This window comes from Rissa tridactyla, chromosome 6 (genome assembly GCF_028500815.1).
Source record: "Rissa tridactyla isolate bRisTri1 chromosome 6, bRisTri1.patW.cur.20221130, whole genome shotgun sequence".
Classification (NCBI taxonomy): domain Eukaryota; kingdom Metazoa; phylum Chordata; class Aves; order Charadriiformes; family Laridae; genus Rissa; species Rissa tridactyla.
Genome location: NC_071471.1, coordinates 49,460,639 through 49,478,868, shown reverse-complemented (window position 1 = coordinate 49,478,868; position 18,230 = coordinate 49,460,639). Strand labels below are relative to the sequence as shown.

Genomic DNA, 18,230 nt, shown 5'->3' with positions numbered 1-18,230 from the left:
AAATGCAAGTCATGGTACACTCCATATTTGTGTACATGAAAAAGATTACTAGGCTGATCAGAAGAATAAGGCTACGTTAGACTTAACTGAAATTTTTAAGCAACTGTAGCCTTGTCAAAAATGCAGAAATACTGCCTTGCTTTCCTTACTGTAGGAAAAGCAGTTCACTTATTGCCTTTTGATCTCTGTATAGATCAAGACAGAAGAAATGTAGTTAGCAGGTGTGGCAGCATTACTTGTTCTGTCTGATAAATTGCACATGGAAGCTGAGAAACAGGGTGACCTTCTATACCCATCCCCCATAAATCTTATGTATTAGAAATATTTTGGGAGCTTCTGTTGGGCTTGCCGTGTGCATTGGTCTGTAAATGCTTGTGAGGATGCACTGCTGTAGCAAGTTCACACATGGCTGTGTTCCTGACCTGAAAGATCTTGTGGGATATGTTAACTGTGTTTGGTAGAAAGCAGTCAATGCAGTTTGAAAAAGGACATATGAGCATCAATGTCCCACAGGCTCGTTGTCCTAGTTTTCACAAGACTAATAATTAATAAGAACCAACAGAAAAAGGACTGCATTTCTCTTTTTAGAACAGCGAAAGTAGCCTTAACATGACTTGAAAGTTATGGCAACATAATTGCTGAATCATTCTTATGGAAACTTCTTTTGATTAATCTGAAATACAAGAAGACTATACTGAAGTTCTTAAGGTTTCTTAATGGCTTTGTTGAAAATCGATAAAGAAATGCTTCTGTAGAGCCCTGTGTTAAAAGGTCTTTTCTTTTATTAATGAAGCATGGTCTAGTACAGCAGAAATTCTACTTGTCTTGTCCAGTTAATATAACCAACCTGCTTTGGCTCTCTGACAGAGAAGTCGTACTCTGTTCCTCTTTCTGGATGACTTTTCTGCAAAGTTCAAAGAACATTTTGGAAAATCTACCCTTTCGTAAGTTCCATTTTTAATCAATATGGGAAATACTTAGAAAAGTAACTGCAGCAAGGCATGTCAAGTACAATATGCGTATGGAATAACAAAGCCCAAGTGCATTTCAAGGGGAGTGGGGTTAGTCAGAGCCATGTAGCGTGGCGAAAAGTTTGTGTTTATTTGTACATCAAAAAAAGCAGAGGAATGTTTGTGCAGATATATGTTTGGAGCTTCGTAGGGTGCTTTACTTTGGCAAGTTTGTATTATTGAAATAGTATTAATTTTTTTTTATACTGACTATTCACATTCATGGTTAATGTAGAAAAAATTCTGGTACCTCTAGTGTCTTGTTTCTTCACAAGTATTCTTGAAAATATTGATGAAAATATTACTCTGATACTTATACAGTTTTGTGTACTCCTTTGTTTCTGGGTAGTCAGCATGATGGAGATTTTGTCTTGGCTCTTCTGGTCTGAGCAGCAGTGTATAAGTCTGTGCTGATTTTTAGTTTGATATCTGTGCAATTTTTAGCTATTGTTTCTATGTAAGTTTTTGCTTAGGTTGGTGGATTCAAATCAGAAATTCTGAAAGGTGAATTAACTTCGAAGTTATGAAGATCTATTGCCACTTTTTAAACCTGTTTGCTCATCAGCAGTTTTTATTTTGGGCCTTAGGACAGGTGTGTTTTACCGGCTTTTCAGGAAACTCTTGTTTGTAGAGCAGATCTGAACTTGATACTCATTTGGTGTTTTTTACCGGTACGTACTTAGCGTAGGCTGTGTTCTCTGTTTAATTTGGTTAAGGCTTTGTAAAATTGGATGCTGCCTGCAGGGAACCATACCTTATGGCTCTTTGTTACATTTAGAGCAGCAAAAAATGCTGACTACAGTCCAAGCACATTAATTTTCATACACTCTGATATTAGAAGCTGAGAAATAAAAAAGCATGAGTCATAGGATTACCGTTTCAGAAGGATCTTTAAAATGCATTGCACAAGTCAGAGTTGAACTTACAGATTCTAGTATGCTTAGAAAATGAAGACATTTAATAAAAATGTTACATTTCTGCAAAAACTGAAATTGAGATGATAAATTTGTAAGTGAATGCTGGGGAAGTCATATACATGCAAGAGAAGAATATGCCACCTTCTCTTTTTTTTTTTTATAATCAAATAGAACATATTGGTCAGAGTTGTACCTCTAGCTGTTACACAGTAAAACTCTTCCAAGTGGCCTTGGCATTTTTTTTGACAGAGTATATTTAGCTGTATGTACAGCCAAATTTCCCTAACAGTGTTCTGGCTCTGTATAATGTCTGTCCTCAGAATGCCTGCAATAATATTTTAGTCTGGGTCTCTGCTAATTTATTCTCAGGCTTGTGGAAAGGGAAAATGTTTAAGGTTAATGTCGTTGTGAATTTATAATTAATGTTTTAGGGGGCTAAGTTTTATATTATGTATGTATCTGCATGTACATAAAATTTGGTTCTGGAAATGTATCAGTTAAGAAGGAAGAAAATATCATGAAGTTCAGATCTGAGTCTAGTAGTGTTATTGGTTACAGTAAACAAATGAGAAAAGATTGAGAGGTTCAGGAAAACTTTGTCTTGGGAAGTAGAAAACATCCTTGATAATTACAATTCAATTATTTCAGCATTTTTTCTCAATGAAGTATATCCCCAGTTTGTTAATGTTCTGAAGTTACAGAGTTAGGGACTAATGGGAGGCATTCAAATCACCTTGCATGGTAGGCTTATTTGGTGATCCTACATCTCTGTGCCCCACTGTAGTCAAAGGACGGAGAAATGCTTTTCCAGAGTGTGAATTGGAGGTGGGGCTTTGTTTCTTAGATTGCTCATTTGTCCTGGTAAGTTAAATGCCTAAATAAGTTAAATAGGCCTTTTTGTAACCAGGTTGGAAAGAATACCATTTAAAAAATTATCTCAACACTGAAAAGAGTAATATAAAGCAGTGTGAAACTTTTCATTTAAACTGTGATTAGAGAATGGGTGATAGAATAATGATCCCTGTTAGCCATCTGCAGTCAGGTCGCTTGAGCTTTGATCAGAATAGGGGATGTTGGAGTGACTATGATATGATGACATCTAGAGGTTAGACCAAGAACCTTGTGGCTTAAGAAATTCCTTGAGGACCTAAGTTTGGAGAGAAAGGTGCTGTCTTCCAAAGGTGGAAGTTTTACCCAAGGTACAATCAGCCTGTCTGAAGCCGTCCGCTGCGATGCTGCCAGGCTGGGGTGTGCAGATGTGGGCCAGCAACTGCAGTGCTTGGGTGGAAATGGGCAGCTGGGCAGTGTGAAACTGCTGCAGCTGGGGCACTTCATCTGTCCTCCTTCGTGGCTGTGTACAGCTGCTGTGTCAAAGGGGGTGGCTGGAACACTGGCTACTCTTCCAGTAGGCTAAATGTCTGTGAAGGACATATCAAAGTGTTTAAGTGTATCATTGTTTAGATGTACTACAGTTTGTTTTGACATTTACCTTTGGTCTTGCTGTAGACTCTTGCATATTTTTATTCCTAGGTCCCTTTTTTGAAATAGGATCTCGAGCAGTGTTGAAGAGACTATCAGCATTTTGAAACTGTATCACATTTTGGCACTGGATAGTTGAAAAGAGTAATCATTGTTCAATGTGCTAGGATGTGTTGAACTTTGAATTTAACAGGGCAAAAAATAGAAAACAGTGAAGTTGTGGTCCCTTCAGTTCTGTTGCCCATTTCTGTAGCATATTTGTTTCTCTTCTACTTACTAGTTTAACACCGGGTATGTAAATGTGTATGCTATATTGTTCTGGTTGCTTAGATGGTTTTAAATGTCCTAACTTTCTTTAAATTTTAATACTGCATAGCTTTAGCTTCGATTTTTCATCTAGTATCCTTGGCTCCTAAAATGCTTTTTAGAGAAATTCTCTGAAATCTAACCTTCATCAGTTAGGAAGAGCCAACTGGTGCTTATCAATCTTGCCTACAAAACACATGTTGGGAAATATTATGTAAGTTCTTCACTGTGCTAGTTGCACATTTAAATTTATTAAATACTTCAGCAGCTGTGTATGAAATATAATATGCATCCTGTCTTAATGCATAAAGTACTAATAAAAGTTTGAACTCTACAAGCATGTCCCTTTGTGGGAAATTTTCTTTGACAAGTTGCTATCAAAACAATATCTTTAGGGGTCAAGAAAGAATATTTTAAATATTCTTTCTTGGTGAAAGAAGATGGTGGTGGTGAAAAAGATTAGGTAAGCTAAAGTTTTCACCAAAGGAACCGTTCTGCAAACCTCAGGGGTAGCAACTGTGTCCCTCCCGCACCCCTCTGTGGTATGTCAGTAACGTACCCAAGCCCAAAATCACACATCTGTTAAACAGCACTCCCTTTATGTTACGTGCTTTCTGACTTAATAGTCTGAGTTAGTAGTGAAGGGTTTTATTTGGTTTTTTTTTCTTCTAAGTAATGCTGGGGGTTAGATTGTAGTTTAAAAAAAAAAAGGTGAAGGAACAAGGAATCTGGAAGCTTTAAAAGTATAGATATTATTTCTATTTTCTCAAAAGACAAACTGTGTTCAGTTCTAGCTGAAGAAATCTGATTTCTGTTCAGAGGAGAAAAGCAGGCAGCGTTATTTTTCATGAAGAATGGTTGTGACTTTATATGTGTATATATATTATTTTTTTTAATGGGCAAAATTATCTCCATTTACAAAATGGATTGCATATTAGCCAAGGGTATATCTGTCTATGACAGGCAAATCCTTTTAACAAAGGACCTGATTTCATTTTAAGTAAGATTGTAAGTTGCATAAGAAGAGTTAGTGTCCTTTGACTTCTGAAAGATGTTCCTTTTAGAATTTCCTGGTAGCTCTTTGCTTTTTCTCCACTATATATTTGCCATCAATACAATAAAATGCTTATTAAGACATGACAAATGGAGATATCAGGGAGGTTTAGCAGCATTATGAAGAGACTGGCATTGGGCTAGACCCTGTTTCATTAAGGAAAAAGAGCCTGATGCCGTTTACTACAGAAAACATTGATTTGGAAGCAAATGTAAGATCACAACAGTTAAAATTTGTGGCTTAAAGACTGATAGGATGGTGAACTAAAAACAAGACTCGTCAATTAAACCAAGTGACCTAGATCTGTTATTGAACAGTGTGTTACACTATAGTCTGCTTGCTGTAGGAGTCAAATGCAAACCCTGCATTTAGAAGGAGAATGTGCATGGACCTCACTGTATCCTGATTAAAAGTAACTCCATGAAGCATTTAGCAGCAAGTGGATAAATGGATGCAAGTCAGCATGATGCTATGGCAAATAACCTAAGGCAGTCTCTGCATATGTAAACACAAAAAATGGGTCAGTCAGTTGGTGTCTTGTATGTTTGAATGCGGCACGAGTGAGCTTCAGAATGTGTCTGGGGTTGATGCTTGCATTCTAAATGGATGCTGGAAAAACAAGTTTCAGAGAATATCATCAGAAAAAGCTGTAAGGAAGAGAGAACACACATTTTATCTGTTTATTTGAAATAAAAAAAAACAATTTGCAAGATAGCTTGATCATAGTTGGTTGGTGACCAGAATCTTTCCTCAGGAGGAGTAATTTATGGTTCTGCAGTTGACTGGAGCGAGGAACAAAAGCAGAGGGCAAAGGGACAGTGGGAACCCTCAGCCTTCTGCAGTGTGAGCAGTTAGCTGTTTGCAGAATTATCAAATGGACACTTGATGTTTAGCTGCTTACTGTATGTAAGACAGTATGACTGTCTTACAAACCAATCAAAAAAACCCCCAAACCCCAAAAAAACAAACCCCACAGAAAACCATAGCAGTTAGATTTGTGGAGTATTTTGGGATGGCAAAAGATTTTGCTCTGCGGCAGAACAAAAGTGAGGTCGCTTCTTAAAGGTTTCCCATAGTGAGTGACAGTACAGCCTGCAGCATGACTAGTAGTAGCCTCTGCTGGGGAAGACTGGGTTCCTTTTTCCTCTCTAATTCAGACAGTGTAGGCAACCTATTCTAATAAATTGCCTATTAGTTTAAGCTAGCAAAGGACACTGCTTTCTCTCAAGCTCTCATTTTCATCAGAGGTTGCCTGTATGGAACGCAGAAATTTTCCCAAATAGCCTGTTGCTAAAGTATAACTTTTCTATAGAATGTTTTTTGGTATTGATTATAATAGCTTTACTTGTTACAGGGGGAAACGCTACAGCCAGTTTCAGTGTTCATATTATATTCCTCACTGTCATGTTTTGTCATATCCAAATTATAAGATCAATGTACAGTTTATGTTATGAAGTGTAATGCTTTTGGATATATAGCAAGCCAGACTATCTGATATTATTTGAAGCTGTGATATAAAGCAAAGGTTTTGTGTGATGTTAAGTTTACTTTGATGAACATGTAATAAATTTTTTAGACAACTTTGCTGCTGTCATTGCAATACCTGAGGTACCTGAATCAACAAGTATTACATAGTTTAATAATTTATCAGTTTGAAACTAAAAAAGTACATTTTATGGCTATATTCTCAAAGAAGTAACTACTTCTTGTTTTGTGGTTTTTTTTTTCAAGGTATGGGCTGAAGCCAAACGACCAAATTTTGGCAGAGGAGAAGCACAAAGAACTGTAAGCTCTTTTATGGTGATATACATGCATTTATATGTATTTACTTTTCTATGTATATATGTATCGTATTATTAAAGACCTGAAGCAAAATTTTTGTGTTTTCATAAATAGTTTCTGCTCATCAGTATTTTCTACTGTAAACTACACAACTTCTCTGAAAACTAATTGTTTCAAAAAAAGATTTTTTTCATTATTTTTATTAATTCCTTAACCGTGGTTGGTATACATGCAATTTAAATGTCTCTGTACTTACCCTAATTGATGTTTGGTGAGACAGTGGTTACACTAACAGCTACTGCCTGCCAGCAGTATGTTTGTGTATAAGCTAAATGTTTATATCTTGCATAAACAAAACGGAAGATTTGTTTGTGGGTTTTTTCAGGTTCAGTGTTGACTCATTATTTTAATTTGCCTACTGGTGTGATATCATGGTCATTCCCACTTTCACAAATTCCCATCAACACAGTTGTGCTGTGGTGTGGAACGTAGTGAAGAGCCACCAGTGCCCTGTCAGTTACATTGAAATTTTGCTTGTTTTGGCTAATCTGATTTTGTAGCCTGAAAACTCTTGTTCCTGGGGGAGAAATGTGATCCATCATTGAATGGATCATTCTCTTGTCTTGCAGGAGTAGTAGCCATAGGAAGCTTAATCAAACATTGCAATAACAGTATATTCAGTTATTTTGCTCCTTCATTAAAGACATGCCCAAACCAAAGAAGCACGAAGTTAAAATTTATTCTGATTTTAGATAGCGTTTTATTTTCATGCAAAAGAATCTTTATTTTTCGCACACTATGTGCTAAAATACAAAAGCTCTACAATTGAGTTAAAAGCAAATACTAGGTACTGTACATAAACATGTATATATATTTGGAAAATGCAAAGTAAAAAGACTGGTAGGTATTGTTTGCATATTATCTATATATAGGGGAGGGGGATTCTGAGTTTGTATGCCTGGTTTTGAAACCTTTTTTCTTTTTTTTTTCTTCAATTATGGTAGCTTTTAAAACAGGTACAGAAGTTCTCCAAGTTACTGACTTTTGAACTGTATACGTGTTTTGAAAGTGGAGGGAACTTAGCAGAGCTTGGTGTGCTTTATGTGATGATTGGTTAACTCAATGAATAGTTACTGTATTAAATGGGAGAAGAGTACTCACTAAATAAAAATGGCACAAATGGAACATTCCTGCTCACTTGTATGTGTAAGCATACAGGTTACATAAAGGCAATACTATAATTATTTTTATTTCAGAATTGAGTTTAAAAATTCTCTTGTTCTTAAAGCATTATGTGAGGTAATTGTGTCTCTCATTACTGCTGGTTTTAATTCCTGCACATTAATAGCACTTGCTGAAGAGCTATATTCGGTGCCAGACCTGCATTTTTCTTCTTGCATCATTCACTCCCTGTTCTCCATGAGCTGCCTGAAAAACGTTCTATGTGAATGTCATCTTTACCATCCCTCAAATCTGTATTATGTAACTGCTTTTTTTCAAGATAGATAGTTGGTACAAAAGACTTTAGAAAATGCTTCGCTTGTCATCCCTTACATAATTTTATTTACTGTCTTCTCCATGAGGACTAGTGGAATATTTACATAAAAGTCATCGTTCCAAATAAGATACAGATTTTTAGGATTACTTTCACATTTCTTTCTTTCAGGATAGAGATAACGGTGAATTTGGTCCCTTTTGTGTGCATCTTCATGCTTAGATATAAGAAAAACGCCATTCTGTCTTTTTGATTTTAAACTTTCAGCTCTTGCATGTAGTTGTCTGTTTTCATTATTGCACTAGCATTGTTTTGCATCATTTCATTGTACCTCCAAAAGCTTTAAGTAGTTTATCCATGTGTAAGATGAGGCAGCTGTTTCAAATGAATTAATACTTATAGCTGTCAGATTTTTCCCATGTTAAACATTTGTATGTTTCTCATTAAGATTGTAGATTTCAAACAGTAAAAATGTATTCTGGTAATGAAGATTTAATACCTTTGGAAAAAGAATTATTTGCTAAAAGCCTTAGTGATTGAATTACTAGCCAAATGAAATTTCCGTGTTGTTTCAGAGGATGGAGAGAGACATTTAGCTTAGATTTGTATGTCATGGTAATGTACCTGTGACATTAAAACTGCTTGAGCTTCAGGCAAAAGAGGCAACAGCAGTTGCCTTTGATCAGTAGATAAGGCTGGTTTTATGTAGAGTGCTCTCTCTAATGACAGAGCAGTTGTGGATAGCATAATTATGATTAACCCATTAAATGTGTTAGACCATTTTAAAAGGTATAACTAACTAGAAGTATTAAAAGTATTAGCATGTTGAGGGGTTAAACTCAAGTTAAATGACATACAGGTCTGTATTTTGGACAGTACAAGTTGTACTGTGTACACAAGCTTTATTTGCACAATAGATACTGATTAAACTGAACCTTTTCATGTGAGGTATTTCATTTGAAGTACTTCAAACATACTAAAATCCTGATTGAGCTTTTTATTTTAAGTATGTTGCATATTACTTAATTGCATATTGGTTACTGATATGTTCACAGCATAGTCACTTCTTAAATGGAGGGTTGCACTCCTTTAATTAAATAAAGAAAATTCAGTAAAACAGAACTTCTACATGAATCAGCTGCAACAGAAACCTTTCTTCGGTTTTTCATTGTTATCACTACAGTAGCTCCTGAGATGATTTATATGCTGTTGGCTGTAATGAAAGAGTTTGAACATGCTTTTGCGATTGACCTTGGCATCTTGAATGTCGCTGGATACTTGAGCAGGGAAGAACTCTCATAGGTCAGAGTCACGTTGTTTCAGGACAGACCTTTGGAACTTTTCTAATATGCTGCGTGCTCTTCTTTTCGGACCACGTTAACTGTACGGTATAGAACAGATTGAACAGTGTTGAGCCTCAGAGCACTTTCAGTCCTTCAAGCTAAATTCTCTGACCTAACTTACAGTTTAGTTGTTAAATACTGAACTATTGTTTTCTGATACTTAGGTAGGCTTTAGTATAAAAGAAATGCCAATTCTAGGGAACGGTGCAAGACAACACTAGGGTAGTTGTCACTGATTTGATTATAAACTTATTCTTAGGTTCAGTGCCCTTACAACCAAGGTGTTCTCCTGAATCTGTCCTAATGTTTTTAAGTCAAATACAAACAAAGTTAGACTCTTCATATTCCTGTTCAGTGCAAAAATCCCTTCACTTAAAATACTTTATCTTCTAGTCTTGGAATGTCAGCAGCTTTTATATTGACTTACCTAGTAAGGAAGACTTTTTTTTTTTGGCATTCTTCATCTAATAGTACCACAATGATTTTTCTGACCGTCAGATGTCCTGCAGTTTCTTAGAAATAGCTTCTATGTAGCTATTGTTCATAAAAATGTAAATTTTGTTCAGTAATGAATGCCTTATCTCCAAAAGTAATTGGGCCAGCTACACCCTGACTTGGCTTGATCCTGTTGTCCTTGAATCTTAGTTATCTAGAGAGAGAAGTACAGCCACTAGGACAGACTGGAGTTGGTTTACAGGCATGGCATCCTACTTAACTTCTATTTTAAGAGCTAAGGTATGAAAGATCACTTTTTTTTTTCGTGCTTCCAGTTCACTTGGACTGTAGCAACCTTTTAAAATTGTATCTTTTCATTAGGGTATACTTTTTTATCTTAAAGGAATTTGTTAGCACTGAAGTTGTAAGTTAGTGCATATATACATTATTTTCAGAATTCAGATGGAAATGTCTGTTCTCCCTGCCCCAATCAATTTCTGAATGCACACAAGGTGGAGGTCACTGTCCTGCAGCTCAGCCAGGGAGTGGAATGTGTGGAGGTTCCTTAGCCTGCTTCCATGTAAAATTAGCAGATTAGTTCAAACCATCTGAAATGATGATCAAGCCAAGCATGCCAGTGTTATAGCAAATCAGATGAGCAATCATACTTGGTTTTGCTGGTGAGTTTGTTATTCTGCAGCAAGAATAACAAATATGGGGGAACAGTAGTATCTTCAGTTTGCACAGGTGCTCTACAGGGTAAGCATGCATTTGTGCCTGAAGGGATATCCTGGAGATGTTTCTCACCACCTCCAACCCAACTAATCACCCATAATTTTGAGGAGAGGAAAAAAAATTCCATCCTGCAAGACTGCTGGGGAAACTTGGATGTAATAAGGTTGGTGAGGCCTTAATGTTGCGTATGTTTTTCCCCTTCTGAGAACAATAAATAAATAAATAGCAACTCAGAGAAAAATGGAAGTATTTCTCCTGACCATTTGTATAGCCCTTTTACAAGAGTTGCTCCCATTTTTAGTTCTCAGAATTGGACTAAATGACTTTAACTGAAGGTCATATTAACCAAGTATAGACTTGTGTGTGTGCGTGTGCCCGTGCGTGTGTGTGGTTGTCTGTGCTGATTTTTTTTCCTATGGTTCCACATCAAAAGTTTTTGAGAAGAATAAATTTAAGCTAGCTGCAGCAAGTGATGCGATATGATCTAAGTTGTGTTGATATTAAAGTAGAAACTTTAAGTAGATATTAAAGTGGATGATTTGTTTACCCACTGCCCAATACAGAGTCCATTTTCACTGTGTGGAGTAGTGTTAGGAGAGGTGTTGGTGTTTTTTAGTAATAGTCTCTTTTACTAAAATATGGGCTGCAGCAAAATCTTGGTAGCTTGACTAGCTTGTATGAATAGGCACCTAAAATTGTGTGTCTTAAAAATTGTGTCTTAATTGTGAGTCTTAAAAGCATTGTTCAGAGCTTAGCGGTACCACCAAGTCTGTAAGCAATGCCTGAGGACACTTGTTTTAATACAGCTTTGACTGCTGGTTGTACAATTTTATAAACTGTTTTGTTTAAGCAGTTTCGGCTGTAACAAAACAATTCTTTTTCTTTTTTTTTGGAAGTTAGTTGAAGGAGAAAGTAGGAAATGTGGCACCCATTTTGTGCCCCAGAGCTACCTCTGCTTTCATAATACGTCTTTTTGCAGAGATAAAGGCCATGAATTGATAAAGAGGAAGAAGATAAATACAAGCTTCCTTTCTCTTCAGTCAGCTGTTTGATATGTTGCAGTCAGAATGTAGGGCAGATGTGTTGCTCTGCAAGTTTGCTGAGAAGAATTTATTTGGGTATTTCATTCTTAGCTGCATACTTGCTATATGAATACTTTTTCGTAGTGAAAGTGAACCAAGGACAGAGGGACTCTTAAGCTTGAGAACAGCTATTTGGGTGACTGATGCAGTTTTGAATTATCTGTAACATCTAGGGGTTTTGTGGTTTCTAGTTTTGCTTAGCCAAGATGTAAGTAAGTGAGTGTGTGTATATATGTATATAAGGAAGTATTGGGAGGATGAATCTTGGAGACATAGTAGGTCTGTTTGGGGTTTTACAGATGGCCTGCATGCTGCTTGTGAAAGAGTAGAGAAATTTACAGTAAGAGTTTAGAAGTAGTCCGGGTATGTTAGAAAGCTAGAGGATGCGAAAGGGATTCGAACCTCTTTGTGGGAATGTTGTAGTGGAGTTTCCTTGTATTTGGAGGGGTTACCATGTGTAAATCACTATCACAACACTTAAGTGCAAAAGCTGAGGGACCCAAACCCATTTACTAGGCAGCCATGCCTCACTGGTGGCTCAACATGCAGTGAGAGAGGCATGAATGCTGAGGACATAAAGGGGTGCAACTGCCTGTCTAATGCTGTTGGAAACAACCAAGCTACAGTATTTTATGCCACTAGAGGGTGTAGCTTATCTTCAATAACACTTTCAAAAAATCCTTTCTGTATCACTTTTAGGATTCAGTGTCCTATTGGTGTGTTTTCTCTCTAAAATACCTTTGTTTTTTATCCACTTTGTTCCCCCCAGAACCTATAAAAGAGGGTAGAAAATTGTTTCTGGGGGAAGAGACATTAAAATACCAGAAATACTAAGCGTTAAATCTTTTGTTGTCCTACTCAACATATGCTGACAGCATAGGTGATTGGTATGGCTGGGGCGATGCATGAACCTGTCGCAGATGTCTGTCAAAGCTGTTGAGTTACTTTAAGGAATATACCTCACTTGTAATTACATTTGAGTGGATTAATATATAATATGAAACGTGACTTGTCCATGAAGCAGTGTGGAAAACTGTTATGGCAATAGAAAGGTGCCCAGCTTTTATGAAAAAGCTTACCAACTCTCAACCTTACAGAATTTTATTTTAGACTTCCTCCTCATTTTTTTAGATCAAGCTATCATACTGGCCTGTTTCCTGGTGTGGAGATTTGCATGAAAACTTCAATAAAAATGTTTACTGTGTAACTGATACTCGTTTTTACAAAATCTAATATTTTTACAATTGCTACAAATTGAAACTTCTAAACTACTGTTTTTAATGAATAAATAGTAATCTAGAATGATCAGTCTCTTAACTTGTCACCTTCTCCCAGATGAAATATAAATTCTGTTGTGTATTGACACTGTTCTGTGACATGTAATCAAGCACTTCAAGTACACCCCATTTCCTCAGGGGTCTGTAATGGGACCAATACTGTTCAATGTCTTCATCAATGACATGGACAGTGAGATTGAGTGCACCCTCAGGAAGTTTGTGGACAACACCAAGTCAAGTTGATGTGCCTGAGGGACGGGATGCCATCCAGAGGAGCCTAGACAGGCTCGAGAAGTGGGCCTGTGGGAATCTCAGGAGGTTCAACAAGACCAAATGTGGCGTCCTGAACATGGGTAGGGGCAACCCCCAGTGTCAATACAGGCTGGGGGATGAAGGGGTTGAAGCAGCCCTGCTGAGAAAGACTTGGGGGTACTGGTGGATGAAAAGCTGGACATGACCGAGCAATGTGCGCTTGCAGTCCAGAAAGCCAGCTGTATCCTGGGCTGCATCAAAAGAAGGGTGGCCAACAGGTTGAGGGAGGTGATTCCAACCCTCTACTCTGCTCTGGTGAGACCCCAGCTGGAGTACTGTGTCCAGCTCTGGGACACCCAGCATAAGGAGGATATGGACCTGTTGGAGCGAGTCTAGACGTGGGCTACAAAGATGATCAGAGGGCTGGAGCACCTCTCCATAGGCTGGAGCACTACCACCACAACAGGCTGAGAGAGTTGGGGTTGTTCATCCTAGAGAAGAGAAGGCTCTGGGGAGACCTTATTGTGGCCTTTCAGTACTTAAAGGGAGCCTATAGGAAAGACGGGGACAAACTTTTTAGCAGGGCCTGTTGCAATAGGAGAGGGGTAATGGCTTTAAACTAAAAGAGGGAAGATTTAGACTAGATAGAAGGAAGAAATTTTTTACAATGAGGGTGGTGAAACACTGGTGTGTTGCCCAGACAGGGCGTAGATGCTCCATCCCTGGAAACATTCAAGGTCAGGTTGGATGGGTCTCTGAGCAACCTGATCTAGTTGAAGATGTTCCTGCTTATTGCAGGGGAAGTTGGACTAGAAGACCTTTAAAGGTCCCTTCCAACCCAGACTATTCTATGATTCTAAACTTTTCCTAAATGCTTGGGAATTCTGTGGAGTGAGAATCTCGATGATGTGCTGTTGGTATTTGCAAAACATGTAAATGTAATGAAAGAGGTGGATAGTTGGGAAGAGCTCTGCGTTGATCTGGAATTCATGTTGTTAATCCTGTTCTTTAGGTTGTTGGCTCCCTCTGTAGAAATTACTTTAAATTGCAGTTTGATTTCTCTAGAATTATTTTATCACTTCTGTGGTATATATAAAGGCTTGACTCACATATATAAAAAGAATGATTTATGGCTTGCTACAGAATTTCTATTACAGATTCCTCCCTCTGTTTCTCCCTTTAGTTCTCTGCCAGCCCACCCCCCACCCAGTTCTTTTGAATGCAGCACCAATGCAAATTAGAGTTACACAAATCATCTCATGAAATTCTTGATAACAGAGAATTCTGCATAAAATTTCCAAAAATTAAGAACTAAATTATAGAAGAAATGCTTCTTCTTTCTTTGATGGAGACAGTCTTTACATCTGCTTAAATTAAAAATGAAAAATTGAAAGTGTTAATTACGTTGTATAATTTCATTTTGCATCCTGCTATTGATAATACGAAGTAAGTAGTCTGCAGGTTACTTACACAGGGTAATAAACACTGGATCAATATTTTTAAATTTTGCTCATGTATCAATACAGTATTGTAATTAAGCATTCTGCCTCTGTTATTTTGTGTGTATAGTATATTAAAGCAAAACATTGTTGTGTAGCTTTATAGGCTCTGTTAGAGTATTCTTTATTGTTAAGCAGCTCTTGGAAATGAATGTTGATTCGTTCTTATATGATACAGTGTTTATTTGATATAAAATAGAAGAAAACTTCTGATAATAGCTATAGGTGGCAGATCTGGGGTTCCTCTGGGGAACTTGGTTTTTATAGTCTGAGCTGCTTATCTGAGACCGTTGTGTGATGCAGCACTTCCATGGTAGTGGGAAGAAGGAGAGCTGGACACAAAAGAGAAGGAAGGATATGAAAGCCAATGGAGAATCCAAAATATTTTGTGTGTGAGACACATTAGAACCTAAAAATGAAAGGTCTGAAAACAGCTTCTAAAGGATTGAAACTTAATTTGCTTAAATCAATTTATGGAAGTTCCTAGTGTCAGATTTATTGTTCTTTTATAGCCTTGCTCTTATGTGATTTAATCTCGTATATTAATTTTTCTTTTCGTACCTTCAAGAGATGTTTTCCAAGTACCTGTGTCATCTACTTTGATTATCACTATCATATTATAAGTGGTACAGCAGGTATATCAAAAGGTCCTGCAATGGAAAGATGTTTTGGAATATTCCAAACTGTAATTCCAGCTCAAATTTGACAGCTTTCAGGAGCTCTCTCAGTACAGGTTATTGAGTTAAATTGATCTGTCATAACCATTTCTTCTACTCTGGAAATTTATGCAGGAATAGATGGATTGGCATCAACCTACCTGGCTCTTCAACGTAGTGAGCTAATGAGATGAGTTAGCACTCTATTGCTCTTTCTGATAGTAATTACCATTACTTAGTATGTACTCTACATACTTTGTTTAAAGCGAGGAAGTGCATTTTGCTTTTGCTGTCTATTCTTGAAATCACCCTAAAGCGCAAACTGAGCAGGTAGCCCACAGCACCGAATTGAATGCCCGGATTTGGAAGGTTCAAGCATTCAGAACTGCTGTATAGGGTTTCAGGTTGCTACTCACTGAGTGTTCATAGCAAAGGCTTCACCAACAGCATGAAATAGTTGCACCCTCTTGTTCCCCTGGGGTTCATGCTTCAGTCTGTGCAAGTTTGCAGTCAGTGAGGCATGATTGTCCAAAAGGAGACTTTTCCCTCACCACTTCTGACACTTTTCTTATTTTACAACAAATTAAAAAATGGTGTGAAGAATGGCGTTAACTGTATTTTGTGTCGAGTCCAGGTATGCACAAAGTACGGTGCTAATACAGTAGTGACATGACTGTGTGCAACCACTGACGAATTCGAAGACTGAGTTTTGAAGAGGCAGACTGATTTTTCCATAGTGCTGCATATTTCTGCTATTTTATTTCTTTCGGAGAGAGAATGGGGTGCCTACTTATTATAAGATGCAATCCTAAGATGCAGAACATCCAAAATTTTTTAGGATTGCTATTTCTTAGCTAAGGTAGCTGTCTGCATCTTCGTTGCACTGAAATGGACAATTTAGAATTGGCAAAATCTGTCTTTAGAGTATTAGCTTTTATCTATTATGCCATGTAGCACTGAACTTGAGATTTTCTAAAATTTAGAAATGACTGTTTGGTTATTTTACTCACTTGGAAGATACGCCGTCTGTCTTAGTGTCGCTTAGAGAATGTAAATAAGGATATTGCTGTGGCATGGGTTTAAGCTGTCAGAGATAGTTGCTCTGTTAGTTACAGAGTTAGTTACGCAACTCTTGTAGTCTATCTTGCAGCTTGAAGTAATCTGAGAGATAGAAAATGTTTAACTTAACATGGTTATGCCATTCTTTTATTGTAGTTCTTACATGTTGTATTTTGCTCACAGTCCTTTGGAGACAGCACGAGATGCAGGAAAAAATTTAATACCTGCATGGCCATTTCATTAAATTACATTAATTTCTTTAATTTCATAAATGTTGTGCGTGTGAAGGAAAATCTCCAGAAAAATCTTCTCTTGGCAGATCCTTTTTTTAGTTCTGTTTTTGTTCAGATTTTAATGAAATATGCATCAAAGCTGTTGAAATTGTGGCAATCTTGAAAGCCTTAGAAAAGGGACATGCAATCAGTACTCGGTTTGCCACAAGGTGGTGCTTTATGTAGTAGCCAGCTTTACGGCAATCAATTGAAGACTACAGTAAAAGATGTAAAATGCATCATGTGTGCGCACAGTTTGAGCTTGAGATAAGATGCACCGGAGCACAGCAAGCAGATAGTGGGGTGTTTTTTGTAATGCAACCACAAATGTATTTGCTATTCAGATTACTATGTTAAAAGGTTATGTTATAATAGACAAAGTTGTGAACCCCAAAATGACAGTTTAATGATTTCTTCTCTAAATTCAGTTTTGTTTTGTGTTTGTGGGGTTTTTTTTGTTGTTTTGTTACTGGTGATGTAGTGATGTGCTTTAAAGTCATTTGCATGTGTTGCTGGTACGATTATCTAAAGGCTGGACGATGCAAAAGAAAGTAAAAGTATTCATAATTTAGTTTATACTCAATTTTTTGGATAGTTGTAAGAGAGGACGGGGAATTTAAGCTTTCAGTAGTTTTGCATTTCAATGAAAAAATCTACTGTAACAGAAGATATGCTATAACTGAATTTTAAAATGAAGATGTCTCATTTGATTTTTGAATAGCTTCAAGCTTTTGTGAACTCTTAGAATTTTAAAAATAGAATTTATTGTTTGATGCACCGGTGTATGTGGTTCTGTTTAAATGTATAAAATATGTAATTTATTGTTTCCTCATAATTCCATAAGAGACATAATCAGGATATAATGCCATTGTTTTTCCTAAATAATCAGGTAACGAGATGTATTGTTGTATAATCCTGCTGGTTTTGGACACTTCCGTGCTTTTCGGTGAATAACATGGTATATATTTTTCCTCTGCTGGGACTTCAATTTTCTCATTTAAAATATTTTTCAGTGAAACTATTTAGAAATGAATTGCCAGAGAAATTCAACTGATGTCCTGCTTGTTATGCTATTGTAAAAAAGGCACGATTACATCAGATATTCCATTTCCAAAGCTGCTAACGCAACAATCACTCTCTTCATTAATTTAGCTTTAAAAGTATCTTTGTTCACAGATGTGAGCACCCCAAATAAAAAATAATAAGCTGTATATTTTATCAGAAACTGAAAGAATAGATAAGTCTCTGTTGTCCATTCAGTCTTTACTGGGTTAAGCTTAACCCCAAGAGTACCAATTAGTGCTTAGTATAGTGGATTCTGCTCTTTTAAAGGAGGTGATCATCTATCAGAGCAGATTAAATGGCTTGTGTGAAAATAATTTAGTAGCTGTCCATTAATTGCCTTTCCTTTCATAGAACTTTAGAAAGAGACCTCAAGAGATCGTTTAGTTTCATTCCCCTAATCCAGCTAGAGATACATCTTTGTCATTCCTGGCAGATATTTGCCTAGCCTCTTCTAAAGATCTTTGGAAATAATAAGATGTCATGTGGAGGCAGTGCAATCTTACTGCATAATC

The 18,230-nt window shown here is 37.0% G+C and overlaps 1 protein-coding gene across 2 annotated transcripts in view; it reads left to right on the top strand.

Annotated features, from left to right (window-relative positions):
- The window catches only part of ADK (adenosine kinase), a 298,411-nt gene that overhangs the window by 33,125 nt on the left and 247,056 nt on the right, over window positions 1-18,230 (top strand). For both annotated transcript variants that reach the window (XM_054207000.1, XM_054207001.1), the window contains exon 3: window positions 6,498-6,551. In XM_054207000.1, the coding sequence (XP_054062975.1) occupies window positions 6,498-6,551 (54 nt within the window). The remainder of the gene's footprint in view (window positions 1-6,497; window positions 6,552-18,230) is intronic.